Here is a 27,133-nt window from a genome sequence, read left to right as displayed (position 1 = left end):
CTGAAAGAAGACTGCCAAAGAAGAATAGAATGTTTGATCTGGAAAAGCTTGTTATGGTGTTGCTCACTACAAGTCAACTACCAACTGGCACAAAGCCAAGCCTTCAATATAGGGCAGGCTCCACAACACATGGATTTAGTTGTGGTGTCAGTGAGCTCATTCCCAGAAAAACTGGACACTAATAGAAGATAGTGAGAAATGGGGCAGCTGTTGTTGAATATGTAGGAGAAGATGATTAGAACTTACATGAAGTGGTTCCAAGGCCAGTATAGATGTAAGAGAGTCAGTGTAAATAGTACAGTTAGTATATTTCATAGTTTCTACATGATCCAGGGCAAAAGAAATGGCATACATCTCAGCAGAAAACACAAAAACTGTAGAGAGCATCCTTTGAGCAACTACTGAGTCTCAGGAAACCATGGCAAAGCCTACAATCACCTGACTTTGAATCATCCATATAAAGAGAAATAGAAGGATGGTTTGAAAAAATGTTTATGGTCAAAGATAAGCCTCAAGATCTCTACCTCAGGGACCACTGAAAGGATAATATTGCTGAGACAGAGTTCAGTATTGGGTTGTAGATGCATGCATGCAAACAGTTTTGGATAAAGAAAAGGTAAGTAAAAGTAATTGAGAGCAGTCTGAAGCTGCCACTCAATAAACCTTGTGTGGAGGTTGTCAGTAAAGGGCTTGTTTGCACAGTATGAAGAAGTTAGGTAGTGATAACACTGATCTTGATACTGAAAAGTGTAACACTCAAGACAAACTTGAGGGACTCCAAGCTTCTGTGTAGAAGAATGGAAAAGAATCAAACTTACACATCCTCTGCAAAGTTCTAAATAAAAAGATAAATGGCCAAGCCACCCATATAAGTGGAAGCCCTGCAAAATGCCTTATCTCCACGTAGTGTCATAAGCTTTCTCAAGGTCAGAGAACACAGAAGATGTTCTCTCATGAGGAAGGCTTCCCTGATGATCCAGGGAATTGAATTGAATCTGGTGGTGTGTGGTGAACATTGGGTGGGCAAAAGAAAGTTGTTTGCTCCAAGGAACAAGACAAGCATCAGACCTTACAGAGACAGCTAGTTAAAGCAACTGAATGATGATTAGAAGGAATCTTGGGATCCTTCCCAGGCTTAAAGAAAGGGAGGGCACTAGTCTGGTAGCACCAAGCATCAGGAAAAACCTTCTTCTGCCAGATCTGGTTAAAAACAATCAGAAGAACAGCATCTTGTAGGGAACAACATCAGGTCCAACTGGTGTATTGCCAGACCAATGAAAAGTGATCTTGAGTTCCAGCATTGTAAAGGGACTGTTATAGTTGTAGTTGTGATAGGCCCAAAAGAAAAGAGGCAGTTGCTCTGTCCAAGACTTGATAGCCAAGAAGGAAGTGGAAGAGACAAAAGTGCTGGAAAGATAAGCAAAGTTCACACTGATGGAAAGGGGATGGTAGAACACCCTATTAACCTGAATCTTGTCCCATATAACTATGGAACTGGTAGTAAAAGAGATGCTGGTTATGGACTTAATCCAAGATTCCTTTTGGCTCTTATTTCTGACCTGCCAAGTATGACTATGGGCCTACGGAACAGCTGTGGTTTGAAAGAGTGGGATACCTATTAAATGTATCTCAGGAGCAGTTCTGAACTTTCCATGCCTGCTGGCAGGCTGGAGACCACCATGAATGAGGATACTATGGGAAATGTGTCAAGATTCTAGGTATAGAATAAAATGCTGCTTGAACAATGCAATCAGTTATTGCTTCCATGTAGTCATTGATAGATGGTTGACTAACAACAGCTGGATCAAGTTCTGAGAGAGAGGTGAAAAAAAGCCAGTTGGCCTGGTCCAACTTCCACTGTGGCTGTTTGCCTAGATGGCACTGACTACAGCCAATCTCCCACTAAACAATAGGAAAATGATCACTGCTCTGTGAGTCACTGTCAACCCTGCAAGAAAAGTGAAGTGGAGTAATTACCAATGGCAGTAAAAAACTGACTAGGTGCATGAAAATAAGTATAAGAACCAGTACTGAAAAGATAAAGGTTGCAATCCAAGAGTATATGCTGTATGGAATGACCCTTTCTATCAATATCAGCACCAATCCAGAGGTGCTTGTGCCCATTAAAGCCCCCCAGATTAAAAAGGGAGATAGCAACTGTTCAGTGAGAGCATTAAAGGTCTTTTTGATCATAAGTTTCTCCAAGAGATAGGTAAAAAGAACAAACAGTGATGGTACTATTCAAGGAAATGCAGATGGTTAAGGCCTCCACTGGTGTAGTGAGTGGCACAGACAAGGTGAGCATGTGTTTCTTCATGAGTAGTGGCACTTATCCATGCATTGCCCATCAAATAACCCATCATTTTGGAATAAAGAAAACTGCTGAAAGGTGAATGTATGAGCAGGTTTCAGGTATGTTTCATGTAAGGAAAGACATGGGATGATAGGAGTTAATGAAGGCCTTAATGCCATCCAGATTAGAAGAAAACTTTGACAGCTCCGATGTAACAAAGTGGCCATTTTTACCTAGGTGGAGGAGAACTGTGAGAAGAATCATTCTGTTTATGATCATTCAGTTTTCCTTTATTAGAAAGAGGTCAGTCGACTTCCATGAATCCTGCCCTGGCTTGGGTGGGCAGATATAGGTTTCAGCAACTGAAGGCATGAATGAGTAATTGTCCTGCATATGGGGGCTGAACAAGATGGACCTGAGCAGACACCAGAAGCCTGAGCTGAAGGAAGTGGACCTGGCCAGTCACTAGACAGAATGGTGGGGAGAGACAGGAGTAGATGTTGACTTGCCAACTGTTGTATGCAGTGAGGTCACATGACATACAAGAGACTGATAGAGGTACAGAAAGCAACATCTGCACACCCATTGTAGTAGTAGAATGTAGTACAGCAGGGCATGTTCATGAAAGAATCAAGAACAACATTTTTTAAGCCTCTGGATAAGAAATGATAATTGCTGTGTCTTTTTCTGCTACATAGACTTAGAGCAAGATTGATAGTAAGAGATATAGGAACCATTACAATTGACACATCAAGGGTCCAGTTTGCACTTGTGGGCAGCTTGATCTCTGCCACCACAACAAGCATGTCACAGAACAATGACAAGCTACTTTTGAATAACTAAACTGCTGACACTGGAAGCATCTGAGAGGGTTGGGAATATATGGCTGTACCTTAAAGTTCATATAATTTGCCTTGACAGTGGCAGGTGGATGTGGTGATGCAAATATCAAAAGAACATTGGTAGGCATTACAATTCCTTCTTTACAAGTGGAGATATGTCCACTGCAGAAACTCCATGGTTGGAGAAACCAGTTAAGATCTCCAACTCAAGGATGTTCTTCAACTCCTGTGAGGAATTCAAAGTAGTAGGGGGAGTAACTTCAATGGGTATATCCCCAGTGGTCTTCAAATTCAAGAGGAGTTCACTGTGCTTTGGATAGATGTTTTCACCAAAATGCCCACAGAACATAGCTTCTTGAATGAACCTGGAGAGCCAGCAAGCCCCTCCGATCCCTTCTGAAAAACAAAACAAAAAGCATTTATCTTTTAAGGTTTGTCTGACAAAGAATGCACAATGAAAAAATATGGAAAAAGTGCAAAATTAGGTGGAGACTGCTTTTCAGTCTTTTATTTTTTGGAGAATCCACAAGGAAAGGAAAGGGAGTCAGTGTCTGTTGACACCATATACCATGGTGTCCTACAAAGAGGTACACTACAATGTCAAATAAGGACACCACAGTAAAGCCACGGCTTTACAAACACTGTACCCAAACACCAGCATCAGACACAAATGTCCACAACACCCATTAAGAACATGCAGCACTGGTACTTGGCCTACCCTAGCCCAACAGAACTGGCCAACTGACCTTGGGGGGACCATCAAGCTACAGGAATTCAAGGCAAGACTGGTGTGTTGGGAAGGGATGAAATCCTCAATCACCAGAATCCTTTCTTATCAAGCATGGGTCGCCATGCACAGAAACCACAGATGGATATTCAGATCCCAGAGCAAGTAAACTAAATAAAACAGAATATTCTTGGGAGATCCCTCAACTGTGTACTGGCATCCACACCAAGGATCACTATCCAGTAAAATTTTAATTTTTGTTGAATAACTTTGTAAAAGCATTTCTTATCACACTTTACAAAACTTCTGCCACAACTGATGTTAAAACTAATAGGCCTGTAATTACTAGGATATTTTTTATCAGCTTCGTTGAAAAGAGGAGTTGCATTGATTAAATTCTTATCTTCTGACACCTGCTGACTGTTCAATGACTGACAAAAAAATAGTATAAAATAGCTCACACATCCAATCTTTAGATTCTTTCAAAACCTTTGGGGAAATGTGTGGCCCAGGAGACTTATAATTCTTTCAACTTCCAAATTTTTTCTTCACTAGCTTAGAATTAATGTAGTCATCTTGTTTGATTTTGTTTCCATCTGTCAAATTTTCAAGATGTGGAATATGTTTTAAGTCTTTGTTAGTGAAAACTGAATAAAAAGCAAATTTGATAATACAGCCCTCTCATAATCATCAAATATGAACTTTCCTTTGCCATCCCTTGAGGATCCTACCCCCACCTTAACATTTTGTTTACCCTTAATGTATATTAAGAAATTCTTCAAGTTTTAAATTATTAGCCAACCTTTTCTCATACATCCTTTTTGATGCCCTGATTTCCTGTTTCACCAACTTAATCTCATTGATAACATTTCTCAGTAATTTCATCAGTATCATTTGATGGTATGTCACAAATTCCTGTTTAGCCTTTTCCCTTTATATTGACTAATAGAAACCCAAATGGATTCACTTTCAACAGGATAGAGGTCATATTATACATATAAAACCACTACCTTCTCCCCTCTATAGTACTCTATTCCTGTTAACCCTCTCATCCCAGATATTTTTTACTGTGCATGACACTTTTTGTATACATTACATCAATTAGTGTATCATAACATCATAGCTAATAATCCATGTTTTAATAATATACAAGTTTTACATTCCTATTTCTACAAGGCAATATTTAAAAACCAATTTCTTATTTTCCTCCAGTGTGAAACACATTTTTTTCTAGACATCTTCTCATCTCTATTTTATCCACCATCCCTCCAACAAAAAGTATGAAACTAAACAACAATTATCATTTGTCAGACAAACCCACAATATTTATAGTCTTCAGTTTTGTTTGGTTATAGAGCTATTAAATAGAAAATCAGCACCTTCCCACCTGTCACATCTTCCCTTTCAGGATTTGTTAATAGTTCTCTCTTACGTTTAATCATATGTTACTTACAACCAATAGAAAGTTAAGGTTTTTATCTGTCAAATAATATATTGTATAACTTTGTGTTCTGAACAGATAATTGTCAATTTCACACAGAGTACAATCTTCATTTCTGTGGGAAAGTAAATGATTAGTTTGAATGGATTTGTAATGGCTCTCGTTGCAGAGTTAGAAAGACAGAAAAAGTTTTGGAATTAGGGGAAATTGTCTACTTTTTGCATGTTATTAGTCTATGTTCTTTGGTGCAAATGTATTCTGAAGCCTGCCATTATGGGTATTAGCACTTTAATTAAAATGAAGTACAGAACAATGTTTCGACCTTTGTAGGTCATCTTCAGGTTAATCTTTGTTAATATTTATTTACTTCAAGAGGGTTTCTTGTCATCACAAAAAATATAGTGCATTACTACCATTCATATAAAGAAAGTAAGATTAAGTGTCATGGACCTAAGTTTTTGTTTTTGTATTTATTATTGTAAAAGTATATAAAATGTAAAAATATGGATCTTTTTAGATTAGTTAAAAAAAAACGTTTCATAAAATGCATGCAAGCAGCTTGCAGTTGATTTAATTCTATAGTGTAACGTGATCTGCACATTGTCCGAATGATTTACAATTCATAATGGCACGAATAATACTTAGATATGCTTTAAAGGACAATAAAATGACTAATATTAATGTGCAAAATTTTTATTTCTGGCCTCATGGATACAAAGCTTGTACTGACAGTGAAATTTACAAATCTCCATTTGTGTTTTAAAAACTGTGGTTGCTTGTCCTGTACTTAGAGACAGAATAAATACAGTTTGTTACTTTTAAATAAGCTTTAAGTTGTCAAGATTTTCATTGTGTTGAATAAGGTGCAATATGCAAGTTTATACTTTTAATAAGATTGCTGTACTATCTTCTCTTTAACTTGTATGCATAATAAATTTAAATATCTGTGGTTTATGTGTTTAGAAAGATAGAAGTAATCTTTAAACTGAGGAAAGTGCATTTGCTACCTATCAAACAGTACTGATATATGGATTTTATGTTTTCAGATATTTAAATTTAGCATAATAAATTTAAATATCTGAAAAAATAAAATCCATATATCAGTACTGTTTGATAGGTAGCAAATGCACCTTCCTCAGTTTAAAGATTACTTCTATCTTTCTAGACACATAAACTAAAATCCATAGAGAAAGCTACTAAGTTTGTTCACAAGTATAAATTCACTGTAAATAAAAGTAATGACAAACTCTCATTTCTTTAGAAGCCTCATAGAATATGATGCTGAAAGTTTTTCACAGATCACTTTCTTATTGGAGTATAAGCACTTCTTCTTTCTCTTCAGTAGTAAGTACCCTTTAAAAGATTTTTCTAGGTCAAAATTCTCTATTCCTTTTAATGTAACATGCATGTTGTTAATATGACATTAAAAGTATTAAATAGTTTTGTTAATTCAAAGGTTTGCACATATATTTTTGGGCTGTTACATTATACTGTGGTAATTTCTAGGTTTTCTGCCTCACAATTTCCCACAAGAAAAGCCTTCATTCATCTTTCAGTCTGTATACCATGCTTCCTTAGGTCAGCCTTATACCAGTACTTGTACCAATTATCCTTATAGTCCTCGATGGTCTGGAAGTGAAATGGCTGAAAGAGCTCGGTAAGCAGTTGTACAGATTCTTCTTTCTTGCATGAATTTTATATTAGATGCCATACTTTCAAAATGCTTTTTCTCCTGCACCCAATAGTGTTGGAGTATGTTACAGGTTCTATTTTCTGGATGGGGGTTTATCTAGATCAGTTTTTATATAGTTATAGGTTAGCAGACAAAAGTTTCATAATGAATAAACTAGCATGACCTCCTGTAAATGACTTCTTTGAAAGTATTTTTTTGATTTCAGCACATACTGTAAGCATGTCTTGAAATATAATTATAATATAATTATTTTGAATATAGTTAGGTCTCACTGTTTATCGAGAGTAATGTGGATTTTTTGATCTAGGTCCTTTATTTTGGAATATATTCCAAGTTTCCAGTGGAATTCAGTGACCAACAAATGTTAAATGTGATGGAAGAGTAAACAGACAATTCATTCAAGAATATATTGTTTATTAATTATGGAAAACTTTGTAAATACAATTGTGCATCAATAAACTCTTAAAATACTGATTACTGCACGATGCAGTTTTATAATAATTCACTGTTCACTTGTATGATTCCATTTTCACAAAAAAAACAACTCAAGAATTCATGAACTCAGTCTTCTAAATCTTAATGTTTACTTATTTTGTTTTTCTTTCCATATTCAGTGAAAGTTACAACCACAGAATAATGAAATGTGTATTAGTGAGATTTCTTGTGATTATACCTCGTGTGATGCACATTAACAATTACAAGTTAAACAAATGTTAAACTGGTGTAGGTTAAAAATAAATCCTTCTGCAATTGTGGCTGTAAGCACAAGAACAGAATGTGGTGTGATCTTCCACACTAATCATCTACTTTAGCTGTAGTGTTATTTCAAATATCACAGATTTGTTTTATGCTTCCACACTAATCATCTACTTTAGCTGTAGTGTTATTTCAAATATCACAGATTTGTTTTATGCTTCCACACTAATCATCTACTTTAGCTGTAGTGTTATTTCAAATATCACAGATTTGTTTAATGCGTTCTCGAACTCTGAAGAAAGTTTCAGAACAAACATCTTCCAGAACTGATGCTACTGCAGTCTCGCTAATGCTCTGAAAACTTCTTTCATCTGATAGGAAATAAAGCTTTTATGTACTCAAGAAATTATCATTTTAATAAATTACTTTTTTACATTCGTTAACCCAAAAAATATCGATACTTCAAACAAAACATTTTCACTTTCAATCTTGATATATCTAGGAGAATTCCAGGAATTGTTAAGGAAAATGTGCTAAAGATTCTAATATTAAGGAAAAGCCAGAAAATATCAATTCCTACTATTCACTTAATTTTTGTAGTGTGACTTTTGCATTTGTAAAACAGTACCAAGGATAAATTTAAGTTTTACTAGGAATAAGCCCTTGATATCCAACTGGCACAATATTTGCATTCTTAAAGTATGATAGATATTTTTTGTTAAAATAGAATCAACTAAGTAGCAGGTATGCATACCATGAAAACATATTTATCCCTCTAAGAATGCCTATGTAAACAAAAACCTGCTTCAGCTCAAAGACTAGGCAATATCTATAGTAAAATTATGTAACTTAGCATTATTCACACTGCGTCATTCTACTTATGTACTGTAAAACTGAATTTATAATTGAAGTACCAAAAGCTGATGAAGCTTTAGAAATTCATGCTCAAAATCACAAACTGTAATTTTTTTTCTTCTTAATTTGAATAGTCTCCTCTTTTCCCAAATCACTGCATAGGAGGCCTTTCTTTAAGATAAGATAGATCTGAAATCCTACTTTACATGCCTCAGATTTTGAATTTACAAGGGATGTGGAAAACAAATTGCAGTTTACTTTATTAATGTAACAGAAAACTGAGCCATACTTAACCTATATCTGTAAGTTTTCTCACCAAAATATAAATAAATAACATACTTATTCAATAAGTCTGAATTACTCCCCACATCAAATGGACTGTGTATTGATGGTATTGTGACTACAGTATGAAAATTAATGTATCTATTATCTTAGTGTATAACTGAAGCTTATTCTGCCTACTACAAACAATTGAGTAACTTAAATACATTTGTTGTCTCCTAAATATAACAACATACATTGCCAATATGGAGGACTGGACATTTAGAAGTAATGTATAAAAACTAACAACCTGAGTGTTTTATAGGGCAATTTTCCTTTACTCCTGTAAAAGAAGGGTCTCTATTCTGAAAATGCTTGTATTTTGAGCATTCATCTCTTTTTATTTCCTCAAAAGGGCATCTGAGTCTGCCAAGAAGGATCACCTGTTTTAATACAATAGTGTTGTTTGTCTGCCAGTAGTAGACACTAAAATGATGTTTAATGTTGCATTTGTAATGTTGTAACATCAATAAAATGTGCACTCTGTAGGCTACAACACACAGTATGATATGTAAATATTTGTTACGCTCAAAACAGAACACTTTCAGGGACCCTACAGAACTAAATGTACTATTAGTGATATTTTATTGTCATAGAAACATTACAGTCCCTTAACAACTAAAACTTTTTTACATTTATTATAACACATCAGAATGTTAATAAACCTGCCATGGCAGAGCTTGAAGTTGGAATTCTTTCGTCTCAGTGTTCTGAGACTGATCTACCCAAAATACAAAACAGACAAGTGAAGCTCCTACCATCTGACCCTAATGGTGATGGGGGGAACCTGCAATCTAAAGATTGTAAGTTGAGCAACCTAATCACCAGGCTCTCTTAACCAACAGACTATTTTGTACAGTAGTGGGTTTTTGCTCAGTGAACATATCCTTCTCAAGGTAAAATAATGTCAACTTACTTTTTATTGGTAGGTGACCTCCTAATTCACAAAGAGCTGGATTGAAGGCTTCATCATTTTTTTCTCCTTCAAAAGAAAAAATGTATGCAAACATAAGTACAAAATAATAATCCATGATTTTCAATTATTAAAATACCATAAATCTTGAAACACACTTTGAATATTGCTTCAGCATATGATCTGGCATATTTAAATTATGTTTACCCTTTTGTTACAACTACAGTTGTTATGGTGTAAGAACCCTTTAACAGCTGGTGAAACATGATTACAGTTAATTATACTCATCATAATTCAATCCTGTTAGGGCTATTATTTTTTAAACTATATATTCTCTAGTGCCTTAGATATTTATAAGAATTAAAGAGTATATAATAATAGTATTTCAACTATATTGTACTAGTAATATCCACTGCCACTGATGTGGTTCTCTCAATTCAAAGATCTTCAGTCCAGTTTTAAGGAAGCAAAAGTTTCTGGAGTAAGTCCCACCAATACATTTGTCAGAATGAATCAGAGATGCATCATTATAAAGATGAAGATTTGGATATGGAGGCAGCAGTGTAATGTAGGCTGCAGTGTTGGCACAATTCAGCCATTAAGACAGGCTTTTGAGAAGAGAAGGTAAAAGCATCATAATGGAGAACAAAGGATTTTGGGAGATATTACACTGGATACTCAAAAGCCATTTAAAATGCCTCATGTGAGTTTGACCAAAAAGAACAAAATGTGAGAGTCTCTACAAAAGATAGAACTTCTCGCACAGGAACTATAGTTGATTAAATGCTCCATGTCTAGCAGATAAAGGGATGAGGGGAAGGCTGAATCAAGAAGTGAAAAAGACAAGATAGACCAAGTATCAAGTTTTAGTGAGGAATGACTTGGAAGGTTTTGACCAGCTAACACAAATAATTAGCTTCTTTAGTAAGTGATGAAATCTCCCTAGAAGAAGCAAGGAGGAACCAGCTGTCTATGTAATAATTGAAATAATGTCTAAGATGATGGACACAGCAAACAAATGATTCAATGACTCTGTATAAGACACACAAAGTAAAAATGATACCAAAAGGAAGTGCTCAAAACTGATGAGTGAATTAAAGAAAAATGTCAGGAAGACAGGGCAATCAGAACAATGTAGAAAAGCACCTGTAACATTGGCCTTGGTTATCTGGAGAGAGGGGTACCAACAATGAGGAAGAATACCCTCCATTTTAAACTGAGAAATGATTAAACAGTGATTACAAGGAGAAATGGTGGTGGCAGGACACCAATCCTTGGGTTTTAGAAGAGAACAAAAACCTTAAGAGCATAATAAAAGATCCTCTCAATGGCTCTCTTTAGCAAAAAATCTGATATCATGGTTTCAAGATGCTGAGGAAAATAAACAGAGGAGGAAGATATAGGAAGTGAAGAGAAAAGCCATGCATAAGAACTTAAACAATCTACTGGTTGGCCAAAAATGGGGTTCAGATGTTATCCTATGGGCCTGAACCAACTAAGTACAAAAGATGGTAGTTATCAATGTGATGTGTGATAGGAACTCAATGGAAAGATGGATGGTGAGTAGTAGAAGGAAAAGTAATGAAAAAAAAGAGATAGAAGTAGTGGATCACAGGGTTTATGAGGACAAAAAACTAAAGGAAAAAGGGAGGTCTGGTGTTGAGCAGCTTCAGCTCAAATCTTCAAGGTGTTAGGAACACCCCTAAGCACTTTAGTGTAAAGAAAATAAGCCAGATGGAAGTAAAAGAATGGGGAAGGCAAACAACAGAATAAAGAATATCGTGTTCCAAAAGGTTCCAGCAACAAAGCAAGCAAGCATAGACAAAGTATAAGGTGAAACCTTAATTATGGTTTGAAAAGTACCAACCATAAATTATTTTGATCATAGTGTAGGACTTCAGAAAAAAAAGATGAAGAGAGGACAGTTAATGAAGGAGAAGGATGAGAAAAAGGTGAAGATAGAAAATTAAGCCCTTACACTGTTGGAGATGGGGATTAACCTCAATAAACAGGGAAAAGGAACTCCAGGGATTTTAAATCCAAGAATGGAAAAGAAAAATGGCTATGAGACATAACAAAGGAATCTTGGATTCAAAGAGGATGAAGCATCATGTGCATGTAGGTCTGAAGGAGGAAAAGTCAAATAATCCTCAGCATAGGGAACATGTAGAAAGAAATGGGAAAAATCAAAAGATAAAGGTGAAATAAAAACCTGAGAAATCAAATCCACAAGGAGATTTTGAAGAGGAACACTAGTCTCTACAAACAAAGAGAAGCCAGTGCGAACCCAGGCAGTGAAAAGCACTGATCAAAGTTGTCATCCTCATGGTTTGGTTCAGAAAAAAGGGAATCAATGAGCCTACAACACAATGAACAAGAGCAGCAATCTCCTTCATAGTAAATGAGCCTCTAGTGGACACAAAGTAGGCTGTGGTATATTGTCAGACCATCAGAAAGAGTTCAACTATACTGAAATAAAAATATACTGAAGAGAGAATTTTCCTTATTACATATAAGGTGTTGTCTTCCCTTCTGAAAAAGCCAATTATGCATTGGAATGGAGAAAAACACAAATAATGTGAAGAATATTTAGCACTAGTGGGCATACTAGAAAGAAAACAGAAACTTCTTGAATTCTGTTTCTTGCTCACTATGTCCAATATCCTCCACTGGATATTACAACTTAAAAGTTCAAAACAGGCTTTGTTCATTAGTTATAAAGCAAAAAGCTGCATAATGGGATGTTTATTTTGTGCCCAGATATATAGAATTTTAAGCCTCTAGGCTTACTACTGAGCCACAAGATGCATATTCTCCAAGACTTGGTAGAAAGTTCTTATAGTATGGTAAAGGCAGTTTTCTTCAGTAATCATTGTGTGAGCTATTCTAATTGGCACATTGCTAATCTTGTAAACAAAATAAAGCTATCTGGTGCTTTACCTTGAGATTAATATGTCAGCTAGACCTCCTCTATACATATTTATTTTGTTTTTATTAAACTGTTCCAATTTTAGTAACCATGTTATATATACATATAGAGATGCATATTCTTCAAGACTTGATAAAGTTCCTCTAATACAGCAAAGTCAATTTTATTCAGTATGCATTGTGTAAGTTATTCTAATTTGTACATTGCTAATCTTGTAAACAAAATAAAGCTATCTGGTGCTTTATCTTGAGATTATTATATCACCTAGACCTCCTCTATACATATTTCTTTTGTTTTTACTAAACTGTTCCAATTTTATTAACTATGTTATATGGATATATAAAGAGATAAACATCTTCCAAAATGAAACTTTCTCCTCACCAAAACTAGATTTTCTTGCCCAAACAAAAATTCTAACAGCTTCATACATTTCATATTGATCTGGTTTTCCATCAATCCTCTGTCCTCTGGTGATAAAAATGTTATGTGCAATAGATTCATCGAGAAGATACTTAACAATTGTCATTACTGACCTGTAGTAAAGAATAAGAAATAAACATTAAATCTAGAAGATAAACATTATCATAATGAAGAAGAGAGATTAAATTAATGATAGTAAATAAAGGTATAGAAGTTTTAAACTGTGAAAGAAAAGAAACATTTTAGTAACATGGGAATTTTGAAAAATGATAAGTATTCTCACCCTGGCTCATTCAACTGTCAACTTGGATCAGTGAAGCATTACCAGAGTGGTTAAATTTACATTTTGTAAGGACACAGAAAAATTAGCACCATAAAATGCAAAGAGTTACAAAATAATTTCTTGTCTTAACACTTTTGAACAATATGGTGCGTGTATATCAACACATCTCACAATAAAAAGAAAAATAACCAATGAAATTAAAATAACATCAAACTATGGAGCATCAATTTAAGAAGAATTGAAATAATATTTTGAAAATTAATGTTCTTAGATAACAAAGAAAACAATAAATAAGAGGGAATACAAACTTCAAAACTACTGTAAGCTGACTGTTCTTTAGAAGTTGAAAAACAAACCCCTTGCCAGGATAATCAACCACCTCATAGCACAGACCATTAAGATGTTGAACAGACTGAAACATCAAAATCAATCAATCAATAGTAGTTTCTGAATAATAAGTTGATCACTGTACTGAATATAAAATTAAAACATTTGTAAATTTCAGCATCTGAAACAAACAAAAAGAACAAATGTAATATTGCTGTTCCCTCCTGTAGTTATTACAAACATTAAAAATACTATAGAAATACTTCTAAAAATTTCTTATTTTTTTGTCACTTTAACGTTTTTCAACAAACTTTTCTTTAGATCCTAAATCCTTTCAAAATTTAAATCGAACTGATTTAATATTGAGAAATTTGACAAGTTCACATATTAACTAAGTATGGATGGAGGTAATGCATTGTACAGTTGCATACCATAATGTTAATGATTATTAAATTCTTTCATATTAGTACTATTAATTATTTTTAATATATATTTTATAAATTATTTTAACAGTAATACAATAGGTTCTTATTAAACCATCATCCCTACAGTACTATTACAATACCAAAAGGTAAAGACACAATTCTAGAACATTAATAATACTTATACCACCTGACAGCAAAAGTAATTACCACTCATGGCAGTCAGCTAACTCAAACCCAGATGGGTTTCTTGGGTGGGTCTGAGGCAGTTGCCAAGGCCTAAACTTATACGATTTTATATAGTATTTCAATCTAGTAGTTTTAAAAAACACTATAATAACACAAGATTAATGTTTCAATCACAATTTCTATTACATAGTTTGATCCAGCGTACAACAACATTAACTTACGGCAGTTTCAAGGAAAAGATGATGGGAAAGATAATACAAGTGAAAATGATAATGGTTTACAGATGCATAGGCTCCAAGACTGTTAAATCCAACCCGAAAGGATCTGGAAAATTCAAACAGAATGTTAAATGTACACTTAAAGTATATAATGATACACTTCAAGATTTTCTGTAGTTTAGCATGGGAGAAAATGTGTACTCTAATCCTTTGTCTTACAGACATAATGTGGTGAAACCTCATAAAACAGTAGAAACTGTGTCCTAAAAATTAAACAGATATGCATCTCCTAAAACAAGACAACTTGATTTTGTAGAGAATCTGAGATTCTTATTCACAAAATTTCATGTTGCACATGCTACATGGTATAATTACAAGACAATCTCAAAACCTGACTGAAAATGTTCCATAGCAATGTTGTAGCTGATACAGTGCATGATTATACAATAACATGAGAATCTTCCTGAGAACATTTAGAGGCATTGGCAATTTTTCTATAGAAGTCTTAAATAATGCACTGCAGAGTTTCATGTGTCGAAATTAAACATAATAATGAACAAGACGGATTTAAGTAATGATCAGAGTTGCATCATATATGTTGCACTGCAAATTGCATATACACAAATGAAACTAATTCTGAAGAGGGTTACTTCAGGTCATAAGGAAATTATCATCAGACATGTTTTAATGTTGAGCTTACTGCAATAAACTTCAACTGTTCCATAAAAAAAAAAAGAGGAACATATTTTTTTTTTTCCAATCTGTAATATTTTTCTACAAAAGTCATTCATTATATGTTTATACTTCTATATCATCTATCTGATGCCTATGTCTATTCATGTGATAATAACTTTCATGAAATGAAAGACAATTTAGTTTCAATAAAAATCCAACTTACGGATCTACACTCAACAGAAGCATTTCCACAGCAAGCCGAAGTCCACTTTCATTAACTACCTGAACTCACAAAAACAGAAGAAATTCAAATGCTATTATCAATAATTCAAATATATGATGCTTCATAAAGTTCCTATAATTGCTTTAAATATTTCTTGCATGTATTTATTAGTATATACTAAATACTATATTATATAAACACAAACATTTGCCAGACAAAAAATAATTACCTATTATGTATCAATACTTACTAGCCATATAATAATTTCCTGTTATCTACTAATACTAACCTGATATATAATAAGAACTGACAGTTATATATTATTACTTACTAGGCACATAACATTACCTGTTACATATCAATACTTGCACAGTCATTTGGTTTGACTCAACGTAAGTTATAATTTATTTAAATCCAGGTTACACAGTCATGAGTGTAGCACACAAGCCACTGATTTGTGGAAATGTATGTGTAGAATAAAGAACAACACATTCAGAGATGGTTATTACCACAATACAAACTAAATTTATTTATAGATTGTTAATCAAATTCTCTATATCAAAAATTTCCAAAGTGATCTTGAAACAGTTTAAACTCTTCGTTCTGAATATTGATACGTTCATTATTTAAACCTTCTACCACATTCATGAGTATAATTAGTCTTATTACTTCTTCAAGAAATTTAGTATTATTTACTTTTCTCTCTTCATACATGACACATTAAACATTACATCAGTGAAACACTGTTGGACGTGATAAGAGATAGCATAATTTCAAAAGTGTGTGTGATGGATGTATTCCAACGTTTGAAATACATCCATGATGTCAGTCTGGAGCAAGATGACTTAAGAGATGAAAAACTATGTTTAATACAGTTTTCTGTGCCTTCATTAAAATTCAAGAAATTCAGCAGATTTACTTCTACAAGAAGTTCCTTTTACTTACTTGGCAGAAGTGAAATATTTCATCACACCATAACTACTATAACCACTTGTTAATTGATTTATGGAGAACTATCTTAAGGTTATTATCATTGGAATACAAACCCATGACTACTAATTCAAAATGTACAGAGATAAACTGTATAGCATTTGTCTCTTCACAATTATTACTCCTCTTGTCAATTCTCTAAGTCCCATTATTTTATTTTTTTTTATACATATGCTTTGTCTTATGGCTAATTGTGACATTAACAATCACAATCACATTTGTCTGGCATTAATTTATCAGTGGTTAACAAATATGAATCAAAACTTGCTAGCTTGAGGCTAACAGTATGAACTATACAAGATCCAGGTCAAAACCCATTAGCTTGAAACAAATAGTATCAACAATTTCACTATTCTTCTTTAGGAGAATAGTGAATTGTTTGAAAGTGCTTGAGTTTTGGGTCTCATTTGAAAACCAATATCAAAATCTTATCAGAGAAAAATCATATTTTAAATAAACAACAATGGATAGATAATGCTTAACAGTGCATACTATATTTGAATTAAAAACTGTATATAAATAATACTTTATGGTGCATACATACTTCAGCAACACCACTGTTGACAGATGGCACTTATTAATGCATATCAAAGAACAAATGGTACTTAAAAGCATAAATCATACCTGAGGTAAACAGCTGTTTACAAAGGGTACCAGAAGGCAGTTGCAGCATTCTAAAGGGCTCACATTAATGATGACCTGATGACAAGGCAGCTCATCTTCCAAAAACAAGTGTATTGGCTTCAATCACATACAATGTAAATATAAATGAGAGCATGGTAATGTGCAATTTTAAGTACTTAATTTAAACTACTTTATTTTCAAAAACCTTTTAGCCATTAGATAAAGTATAAAATTTCCTGTTTATTTCAAATTTACTTTTTTTTTCAATGAACAACAGAAGAATTACAAGACTTTGGACATTATTTTTCTATCTTTTCATATACTTTTATCAGTTTACTGTTTATACTTACAGAGGATTTTAACTTAGAAAAATGACAAGCATTTACAATGAAAAACTCCTTTGATATAGTAACCATCTAGAGCAACAACTACCATCCAAACAGAAAAAAGAATCACAAAAATAAGAGTATTGAGATTTTCAGTTTAGCCAGGTTTATTATCAGATCATCTAATATATACAATTTTAGTGTGAATGATATTACTAGGCAAACAGCAACAAAAATAACATTTCTCTGAGATCCTGAACATAGAAATATGGATCTCATATTCAAATTTAATGAAAACAAACACAAAATAACCACAGTAAAACACAAAGTCAATACAAACTACAACTAATTACAACACAATTAATCAGCATATCCTATTACATCACTGCAAATAACTGCTTTGTTTTAAAAGATGGTATTAAAGAAGACCATAAGACTTTGTTCTGTCTTCAAAAGATGGTACTAAAGGAAACTACAAGGTTTAATTTTCTTTCAAAAGATGGTACCAAAAGAGACTATAAGGCTCATTAAAACTCAAGTTCTTGAATTTGAAAGGCTCAAAAACAAATTATCATTATTTTTGTTCCTAAATAATTTTCTAAAATCATGTTATGAAATGGTCTTGAAAATTTATTGCTAAACAGTTAAACTATAACATGAGATCTGGAAGTGATTAACAGAAACACAATATTTCTAAACAGAACAGTTTTTTGTTGGAAGTTATGGATAGTTCAGCCTTTATTAACCAAATTCAAGTTCTAAAACACACAGTAGTCTTTAATATGCAATAAGTTTTATTATATAATAAAAATAATCTAGTCCATTTTTGCTTGATCCTCAATTGAAGAATTTTACGAACAGCACCTGATAATACACTGCTATCCAAAAGGTAAGGAACAGATTGTTAGTGTTCAATATACATAGTTTGTTCCTTAATTTTTGGACACCACTAGTATACTATAATGTCATTAGCTAAAGAGGTTCTTTTGTGTTACCCTGAAATATTCAGTTACCTTATGTCATACAAACTGAAACACTTAACACACACACACACACATATTTCATGAAACCAGAACATATAATAGACCCATAGGAAAACTAAACATTATTTTAAAATGTGGCATGGGACACAAATACCATTTACTTAAACTGGGACATAGGATACATTCTCTTACAAAACTTCAATTTATTTCTTCATTCTGATTAAGATGTGTAGAGCATATATGAAAATTAAAATTATAAATTTTCTTAAGTCAATAACATTACTTTGCTTATCACTAAACTAAATACATCTTCATGTAAGACTTCAGTAAATTTCCTCTATATATCAACTGATCCTTGAAAAAGTTTTAACTGCATACATAAAATATGAACGTGCCTTGTATAAGTACTGGTATCAATTAACAACAAAAGCAGAAAATACACATTTTTTGTGTTAATAAATGAACATTTACATACCTGGTTAGGATTTAATGACAAGAGAACCTAAAAAATAGAAGGAGAATAAATAAAATATAAATAAACACAAGCTGTAACATTATGAAGAATGACTTTTATTGTAACACAGAGAAATAAGTAGAAAGATAGCCCCAATATGTAAAGAGATAGTCACAACTCACCATGCTCTTGTCAGTCACCAGGCTCATGTGGATTACTTTTGACAGATTTGTGTGAAAGTGGGTCAGTGAAAGGACTACAAACCAGAACTTCTGATCCTATTCATACAATGTCAATGTTCATTGTTGCACCACAATGTATCAATTTCATTTATACTTTGTTAGTGTTGTGTATGTTTTCAGAATAAACTGGAGTTATTTCACTTTTGAACTCATGTAAAGTCTGTGTCTGTATATACTGTCTTAATTTTGGTTCAATAATTTTAAATGAACAAGTTCATATTATGATCACGAACTGAACAACAAGCATCTTACCTCATGTTGTTTCACCTTTGTAAAGTTGAATAGGTCTGGATTAAATGGCATTTTTAAATCAATTACATCTTGTGGTTTTCTTCTTTCTTGAGCACGTTTAACATTTAACTGTATGTAAAAAAAAAAAAAAACACAAAAAGTTAACATTTCAAAAGTACATGTTAACCATACCTAAGTAATTTTAGCATTTGTAGTTAATGTTACACGCTACAGAGAAATTAATGACATTTGAAGTATTATCATTTAGTAAGCTATATGTTACAATTTTTTTAAGTTAAAATGCTAATACATAATCATTACATCTATTTCAGAGCTTACTATTAGTTTTGGCATATGCAAGGGCATCAGAGAGTATGAAATGAGGGCTGAAGACTTTTTGTTCAAGTTTGAAATCTAGGTCAGATTCCTGATACATGATTTTTGCCAATCACTTGCACTAGCAAATTATTAATTAGAAGTTTGAATGACTAAAACTATTTCTGGAGAAAGGGGATCAGCTTTCACAGTTTAAGTTAACAAACTAAAATAATGTGTGTTATATCTAAGCACATGTAACACATTTAAACTTAATCTTATTGTAATTTTTATTCAGTTTAAATACATTAAGTTTACATCATAATACATACAATTTAGTATAAAGAGCAAATGCCTCTTCTAATCCCTTCCTACAAGCACATATGAGAACATTGTTTCCTTCACTTGAAGAACTGATTGTTTTAATGAGAATCTTAAAGTGAACTGTGGAGTCAAGTTACATCAAGCTTCGTCCTTAGAAAGGAATGTATGATAGCCAAATAGGAAAAAAAAGCTCATTCACAGACTTGTGGTGGGCTTTACACTGATCATAATATTTTGGGAAAAAAAAAAAAAAAGATCCTTTACATCTATCTGCAACATTTTACAGATTATAAGCACTACTGATTCCAAAAATCAATAAAGTATACTTCTACCACCTGCATCTCTTTTTTTTATCTTTATTTCTATTAAAAGTTTTACTGTTTTCTGTGCAAGAATCCACCTGACAACTTACTGTCAGTTTTGGTATTCTTAGAAGCGTATTAAGTGATTAGAAAGGATTCAGAAAAGAACCACAAAGAAAATTCTTGGGTTAACAGAATTATGTTATGAGAACAAATTAAGATAGCTCATTTTCTCATGAAAATAGAAGTGCAAGAGTTGATCTAAATTCAAAAGATTTTCTCAAAAGCTGAATAAAAGCCTTTGGTTTCTGTATGCCAAATTCTGAAGACAATAGAACAAGAGGACACAACCTTAACATTTGGAAAAGATAGGCTAGGCTAAAGTTGAAATAGTTTTATTTTTTCAAATAGTGATTAGTTTATAAATAAGTTGCATTTAGCAGTACTGGAGACTATCACTTTACAAAAGTTTAAGTGGAGAATGATCCCCTGTTGTACTTGTGTTATTACATAAATAATACCAAGGCAAATCATAGAACATTTTTTTAGTTCACAAATTGTTTAGCTTGTTGTGCAAGGTATGAGAAAGTTTACCAAAGAAAGGTAAGGTTGTTTAGGACAGATTAAGGATGTAACAATTTTGTTCATGATTTTATCATAAAAATAGTCTGGATAAGCATTTTTACAGAGTATACTTCATAAAACAGTTTTTGACATCTAGCTAGTTTTTATGCTTGGGATACTAGAATTGAAAGTAAATATTTTTTAAAGTAAGTAGTAAAAAATCAGTGAAGGCTTTCTTTAATGTACCAGACAATTTCAAAATCAAGTTACATAAGCTGGATACAGTATCATGGAAAGAGAAGTTAGCAATCATTTTCAAACACAAAAATACTAAATCTTATTTGCATGTTTTTATTTTCGGAATCTATTTATAACTAGACATAACAGGAAGGTAAAGAGGGCAGAAACAAAAACAAATGTTAATACTGAAATGAAAGAAACAACAACAGAAAATTACTTTTAAGAATGAAATTCTTTGAAACAAGTGGATATAAAAAAGTGTACTTATTTAAAATCCAGTGCAAAGGTTCAAAATAATTTTTCTATCATTTTTCATACCACAAATAACAAAGGACATTAAATAACTATTGTTCCTGTATGATATATTAAAGTAACAAAAATTACAATTCAAATCACATTAGCAATGGAGAGCACTGCACAGCCCTTAAAATAACTTTTAAGATTAACAGTCTTAATTAAGAAATGTTTAAACACTCGTGCTCTGTGATATACTGAAAATGTTGCCAGTAATAATTTCACCAGAATCAACCTTAATTCATATAATCAATATGCAATAGAGAAGAAAATCATTTCTCTGTTCTCATTTGTATACAGTGCACTGAAAAAAAAGTTTTTTAACACTGCCTAAAATGCATTCAAAATTTTCTAAGAATTTTCCTTAAATTAATAACAAAGTGCTAAGAATTATCCTGCAATTGCCAACAATGCACTGGAAATCTTCTTGACATTGCCAATAGTACACTGGAAATTCTACTAATATTACCAACAATTTATCAATAATTCTACTGAGATTACAAATAATGCACTAAGAATTTTTCTACCATTGCTAGTAGAGCAAAGTTGTGAATTATAAGTTTTTTTTTTCTTGTGTAAGTGGCAGTTGCATTCTATATTCTAAATGTTTAATTTCTAGTGAAAATGTTAATATTTTCATTACTTGAAAATGTAATTCAGATAAATACTCATGTCTCTGCAGCAGTGAGAGCTATTACCTCACATGCAACTGTTGTGGGATTTTCTGTGCTTGCACAAACCTTAAAAACATTCCAACTATACATGTCTGAAAGCATTGTGCTAACTTTTGATATAATCATCATAATGCTCCAACAACAGAAGGACAAAACAACCTCCCTGCACAGTAATCCCCATGTGCACTAGAATGTGATCATAGGCTCATTCTCGATATGGCAAACCAAATACACTTTCAGGTAAGGAAAATGTTAACTTTAGAAATGTTATTTACCTCTCAGCACCTCTAAGACCTAGAATCCTACATTAAAGATGGAGGAGGGGACCAGTGCTGATCAATTACAAAAAAATTAGCTCCTTTTTGAAGCAGCAAGAAAGGAAAAACCCAAGAAATGTGACTTCCATGAAATCAGGAGTCACCTAGTGAAATAGCACTAAATGAGAACATGTATCCTTCTCAAAGAGAAAATAACATTATGTAAAAAAATATTTACTTTTTCTTGTTCCGGGGCAGAAAGTGTTATTTCCAAATTGCTTATGCTTGAAGTGAATGAAAAAGACTTATTTTTCTCTTCAAACTTTACTTTTGTGACCTGGATAATGAAATTTTCCAATTTACCCATTTTCTAGAACATTCCAGGTAGATTTAATGCCAAGGCAATTGGAATTGCCTGTAACCCAAACAAGAGGCGCCTCTTTATTGATAGTTCATCCAGAAGCCTCAAAGCTGTGCTGTTCCATAATGGGAAAAACTATCCATCTCTTCCCCTGGCTCAATCGATGCACCTTAAAGAGGAATACAACAGCATCAAGACCTTGCTAGAAGCCTTGAAGTATTATGACTATGGCTGGGAGATTATCAGACTTCAGAATGATGGATCTCCAAGGAGGCTTTACCAAGTTTCCCTGTTATCTGTGCTTTTGGAACAGCAGAGTTACTGCAGTGACTACAACAGGAAGCACTGGCTACAATGGACCCAGTTCTCTGTGGGGAGGTGCAATGTCAAGTGTGGGCCACTAGTGGACTTCCAGAAGGTGTTGTTCCCACCACTGCACATAAAATTGGGTCTTATGAAATAGTTTGTTGCAGCTCTTGATAAGGAGTCTGCATCCTTCAAGTACCTTCAAGGCTTCTTCCCTAAGCTGTCTGAGGTGATGGTCAAAATTGGTGTTTTTTTTGGACCACAAATAAAGATCCTGGATTGCACAGAATTCCCCAAGAAGCTCAGTATGAAGGGAAAAAAAAGTGTGGGGCAACTTTGTTGCAGTGGATTGGGGCTTCTTGAGCGATCACAAAGCCAAAAATTATGTGGAACTGGTTGATGCTTTGGTGAAGAACTACAGCAAAATTGGTTGAGGGGTGTCCCTGAAAGTCTATATCCTTGATGCTTATCTTGATAAATACAAGGAAAAATATGGGAACATACTCAGAGGAGCAAGGCAAGTGCTTCCACCAAGATGTACTGGACTTTGAATGCTACTACCAAGGAGCATATAAAGAAAACATGATGGAAGATTATATTTGAGGGCTGTTACGTGAAAGTGATTTACATTACAGTCTCAAATCTTGAAATATGCTCACTTCTAAACATTTTTGTATAACTTTAGTATAAATACATGTAAATCTTGATTCATATGTTGTTTTATTCAGACCTTATATAAATGAAAATGTGCAAATTTGCCCGTTTTTACATAGAAAATAGGTTAATTTCTAAATTTCATTATCCAGGTCACAAAAGCAAAGTTTGAAGGTAATAATGGCCATTTTCTGTACTTTTACAACATAAGCAATTAAGAAATAACACATACTATCCAGGATCAAAATTTGTGTTACATAATGTAATAGTTGAGATAGTAGAGCAAATGGTATTAATGACAAAATTCAGTGTTGGTTACTACATGTTCCCAAGGTAAGTGGATCATTAGAATGTGTAATGTGAGTAGAGCTTTAGGGTCATTCTGTGTTGGTCACATACATATATGAGATTGATATTATGATGACAGGAGAAAGAGCTCTATCTGCTTCCCAAGGCAAATCCAAATTCCATTTGGCCACACACAGCCACCAGAAATTGTTGTAGTGATATTTTAATAGAATGCCCTTTACTACACTTCTAGGCATCAGCAAAGGTCTACATCTCAAATGAGGTGTGGGCCCAACTAATCTGTTATTGGGGTGTAGACACCAATCACATAGCAAACTCACCATACTTAGACCCTCAACAAATTAAGACTGGAAAAGTAAGGGTTCTCCTGTACTCCACTAAAAGAACAGGGGGGATAACTGTAAAGGAGAACACTGAAGAATGTGAGCAAGCATAATCATATGGAATTTGGTTCCCATCAATGTTACCAGCAGAATTAATGTAGTGCTTAGTTCCGTATGTTCTGTAGGTGTTTCTTTTAATTTTCCTTCTTTTTTAGTGTGTTTTGTTTCCTCATTTTTTTAGATGTAATTGAAAAGATCATTTAGGATCAGTAAACTAATATCCAATATTATTAACCCTACGACTACAGTGTCATATAATCCATGTGATATAATGATGTTATTGTTATATTTTGTTCCTAAAATGAAACAAGTGGATGAAATTGTTCAAATTTCATGCATAATTTCCTAAAAGTATGTATACAGTTTCAAAAAAATAAAATATTTAACTTTGATTTTTCCTACTTATTTCTGAACTCTCAATGTTGATGAATTCTTGAATGTAAATCTCTCATGTTGGTGGCTTGTGTGCTGACCTGTTACAGCATAGGCTGATGTTAAATAAATTTATTTGTAACATATGTAAAGTCTACCTAAAACAACCATGCCTACTGGCTACCTGCTATATGAAAAAACTCATACAAGAAAAGGAATAAAGACCCTCCTATGTCAAGGCTTTAAGATATATAAAGATAATAGGATGATGATTAAGCCTGCCCCATATGAGAATCAAGAAAACTTCTGGGAAGGAGGAGAAGATGCAAAGAATGATAGAGAAAAACAAGTGAGAGAATAAGAAGGTAGAGATAGGAGGTGGAGTATGAAAAGAAGGGGAAGATCCTAAAAAGGATTTTGCAAAAACCCAATGGTCACTAGTGGAGAGACACTACAGGTTGGAAGAGACAGGCACCATGGGTTTCAAACTCAAGAACCATCTTCAATAATGAGAAGCTGCTATATCTCAATAGACCACCCTCTGGGAGGGAGACCAATGAACAAAAGTAACAGGATGAAGAACAGAAGAGAGAGTAATCCCAAAGGAATCCCAAGATGGGATAGCCAACAGGGATATCCACAGTCTAGTAGGATGGAAAACCAGGAAATTGAATGAAGATTGTAGACAAGTTGTTCCAGCCCAAGAGTCCAAGGAATTGGTAACATCCCCAAAGATTGGTGCATTTAGAAAAAAAGAAAAGAACAGCAGAAAAAGGGGAGATGGACACCCAAAAGGAGAGCATCCAGATGAAAGAGATCTCAGTAATAGACAAACCTTGTGAAGAAAGAAGTACCAGAGGAAAAAAAAAGTATAATTCAAAGAGGTAAACAAAAGATTTACCCATTAAAGTTATAAGGGTCATGATGAAAAGCCACAGTGGGGAGGAAAATGGAGATATAGCAAAGGAGTAAAGATAAGATGAAAATAATCAGGAAAGAAAGACAAAGAAGAAAGAGGTGTGTTCCAAGCAGACAGAAGTGACTCAGAGATTGGGGTTCAAAAAATACAAAAGGCCATGGCAAAAGGAGTCAGGAAATATGTAGTGAACAAAAAAGATACTGATCAATATGGAGCTGTGTCAAAAAAAGTCCATAAAATAAAGCAACCCAAGTAATTATGATGTACAGATGAAAGAGATAGAAAACTACATCTCTGCATTATAAGCAGAAGAAGCTGAGATGAAGAATGTACTAGTTACTCACCTGACAGAAAAAAATCCACAAACAAAAGCTAGAAGTGGAAATGGTGGCCAAAATCATCCTTGTACAAGACAAACTCTACATAATGCAATGAAACAGAACAAAAAAATGAAATGGACAGTAAGTCGGCAGAAAGAAACCTACCATCTGATGCACAGTAGCAATATGTTTGAAGAACATCAACACTGAACATGGTGTCATACTGTGGTTCATCATGGTAGTTTAATATTTTTTATGATATTTATAATGCCTCACCATGGATTGAAATCAAGACTTTTCACTTGCTCTACTCAGTGAACTAATGGGAAAAATACTGATCATCAGGTCTATGAACAGATAATGTAACCCCGGTCACTGTTGACTCTTCTGGACAAAATGCCTGAGGAGGAATGCCTAGGCTTCAAGATGTTATTTTTAATAAGGTGGTTAGAGGAAAATGTGTTTTCTTATAGAATGCCACATCGAGCTATCTGCTGGGTCCACCAAGGGGAATCGAACCCCTGATTTTAGACTTGTAAGTCCATAGATTTACCACTGTACAAGTGGGGGACAGGTGGCTAGAGAAAATGAAGTTGTAATCAGTTGGATAGAATGAAAGTGGAAAGTGGATAAAAGTATTGCAGTATTAAACACAAAAGGGCAATCAACCACAGCAACCAAAAAATAAAAAAGCATAAGAAAAAAAACATGCTTGAAAACGTTCTGAGGAAAAATTGTGCTAGTGCTTACAAGTATTATTGCATATGAAGTTTGTATCACCCTCCTAACAGCAGAGAGTTACAGCATTGTGACAATTATGACATACACTGGTACAACGCATGCACATATGTATAAGCAAAAATTATATATTTAAAAATGGCTAGTATGAGTAGAGAAAGCACAAGTAGAGGAGCAAACAACTTTTTTTACCTTCATCGGTCATCAACAGGTTCACAAAGAAAGAAAGGGTTACTAACCAGTGGCTGATAGTTCTTAATGGTACAGAAAGATAACATTTTAGAATTTAACTTTAAATAAAGTAATTTGTTTTGGACTTTATTATGAATGCCCATGTTGTATCAAATAAACAACACATCACTTAATCATCCTTAAATCACACAGTCAGTAGCATATCTTAATATTTTGCCTAATATGAAATATTTCGATATTTAGGGCAGCAAAAGCCCTAAGACTGTCATTGCATTTGTTTCAAAACAATAAT

General features: G+C 33.5%; 2 protein-coding genes across 13 annotated transcripts in view; one reads left to right on the top strand and one right to left on the bottom strand.

Annotated features, from left to right (window-relative positions):
• LOC143230669 (BRISC and BRCA1-A complex member 2-like) overlaps window positions 1–7,497 on the top strand; it is a 36,901-nt gene extending 29,404 nt beyond the window's left edge. For 2 of the 3 annotated variants that reach the window (XM_076464592.1, XM_076464591.1), the window contains 3 exons: window positions 6,565–6,647; window positions 6,810–6,960; window positions 7,304–7,497. In XM_076464592.1, the coding sequence (XP_076320707.1) occupies window positions 6,565–6,647; window positions 6,810–6,960; window positions 7,304–7,364 (295 nt within the window). In that variant the 3' untranslated portion in view covers window positions 7,365–7,497. The remainder of the gene's footprint in view (window positions 1–6,564; window positions 6,648–6,809; window positions 6,961–7,303) is intronic. The other variant, XM_076464595.1, reaches the window with a different exon arrangement.
• Window positions 7,394–27,133, bottom strand: part of LOC143230670 (GDP-D-glucose phosphorylase 1) — a 31,579-nt gene continuing 11,839 nt past the window's right edge. For 8 of the 10 annotated variants that reach the window (XM_076464596.1, XM_076464597.1, XM_076464598.1 and 5 more), the window contains 9 exons: window positions 19,339–19,446; window positions 18,866–18,892; window positions 17,082–17,198; window positions 15,468–15,526; window positions 14,573–14,675; window positions 13,722–13,825; window positions 13,092–13,243; window positions 9,785–9,850; window positions 7,394–8,063 (listed from right to left, as the gene is read on the bottom strand). In XM_076464596.1, coding sequence (XP_076320711.1) covers window positions 7,948–8,063; window positions 9,785–9,850; window positions 13,092–13,243; window positions 13,722–13,825; window positions 14,573–14,675; window positions 15,468–15,526; window positions 17,082–17,198; window positions 18,866–18,892; window positions 19,339–19,446 — 852 coding nt within the window. In that variant the 3' untranslated portion in view covers window positions 7,394–7,947. The remainder of the gene's footprint in view (window positions 8,064–9,784; window positions 9,851–13,091; window positions 13,244–13,721; window positions 13,826–14,572; window positions 14,676–15,467; window positions 15,527–17,081; window positions 17,199–18,865; window positions 18,893–19,338; window positions 19,447–27,133) is intronic. The other 2 variants (XM_076464605.1, XM_076464606.1) reach the window with 2 other exon arrangements.

Source organism: Tachypleus tridentatus, chromosome 10, assembly GCF_004210375.1.
Source record: "Tachypleus tridentatus isolate NWPU-2018 chromosome 10, ASM421037v1, whole genome shotgun sequence".
NCBI classification, from domain to species: domain Eukaryota; kingdom Metazoa; phylum Arthropoda; class Merostomata; order Xiphosura; family Limulidae; genus Tachypleus; species Tachypleus tridentatus.
The sequence above is the reverse complement of the archived record's forward strand: the minus strand, read 5'-3'. Positions and strand labels throughout refer to the sequence as shown.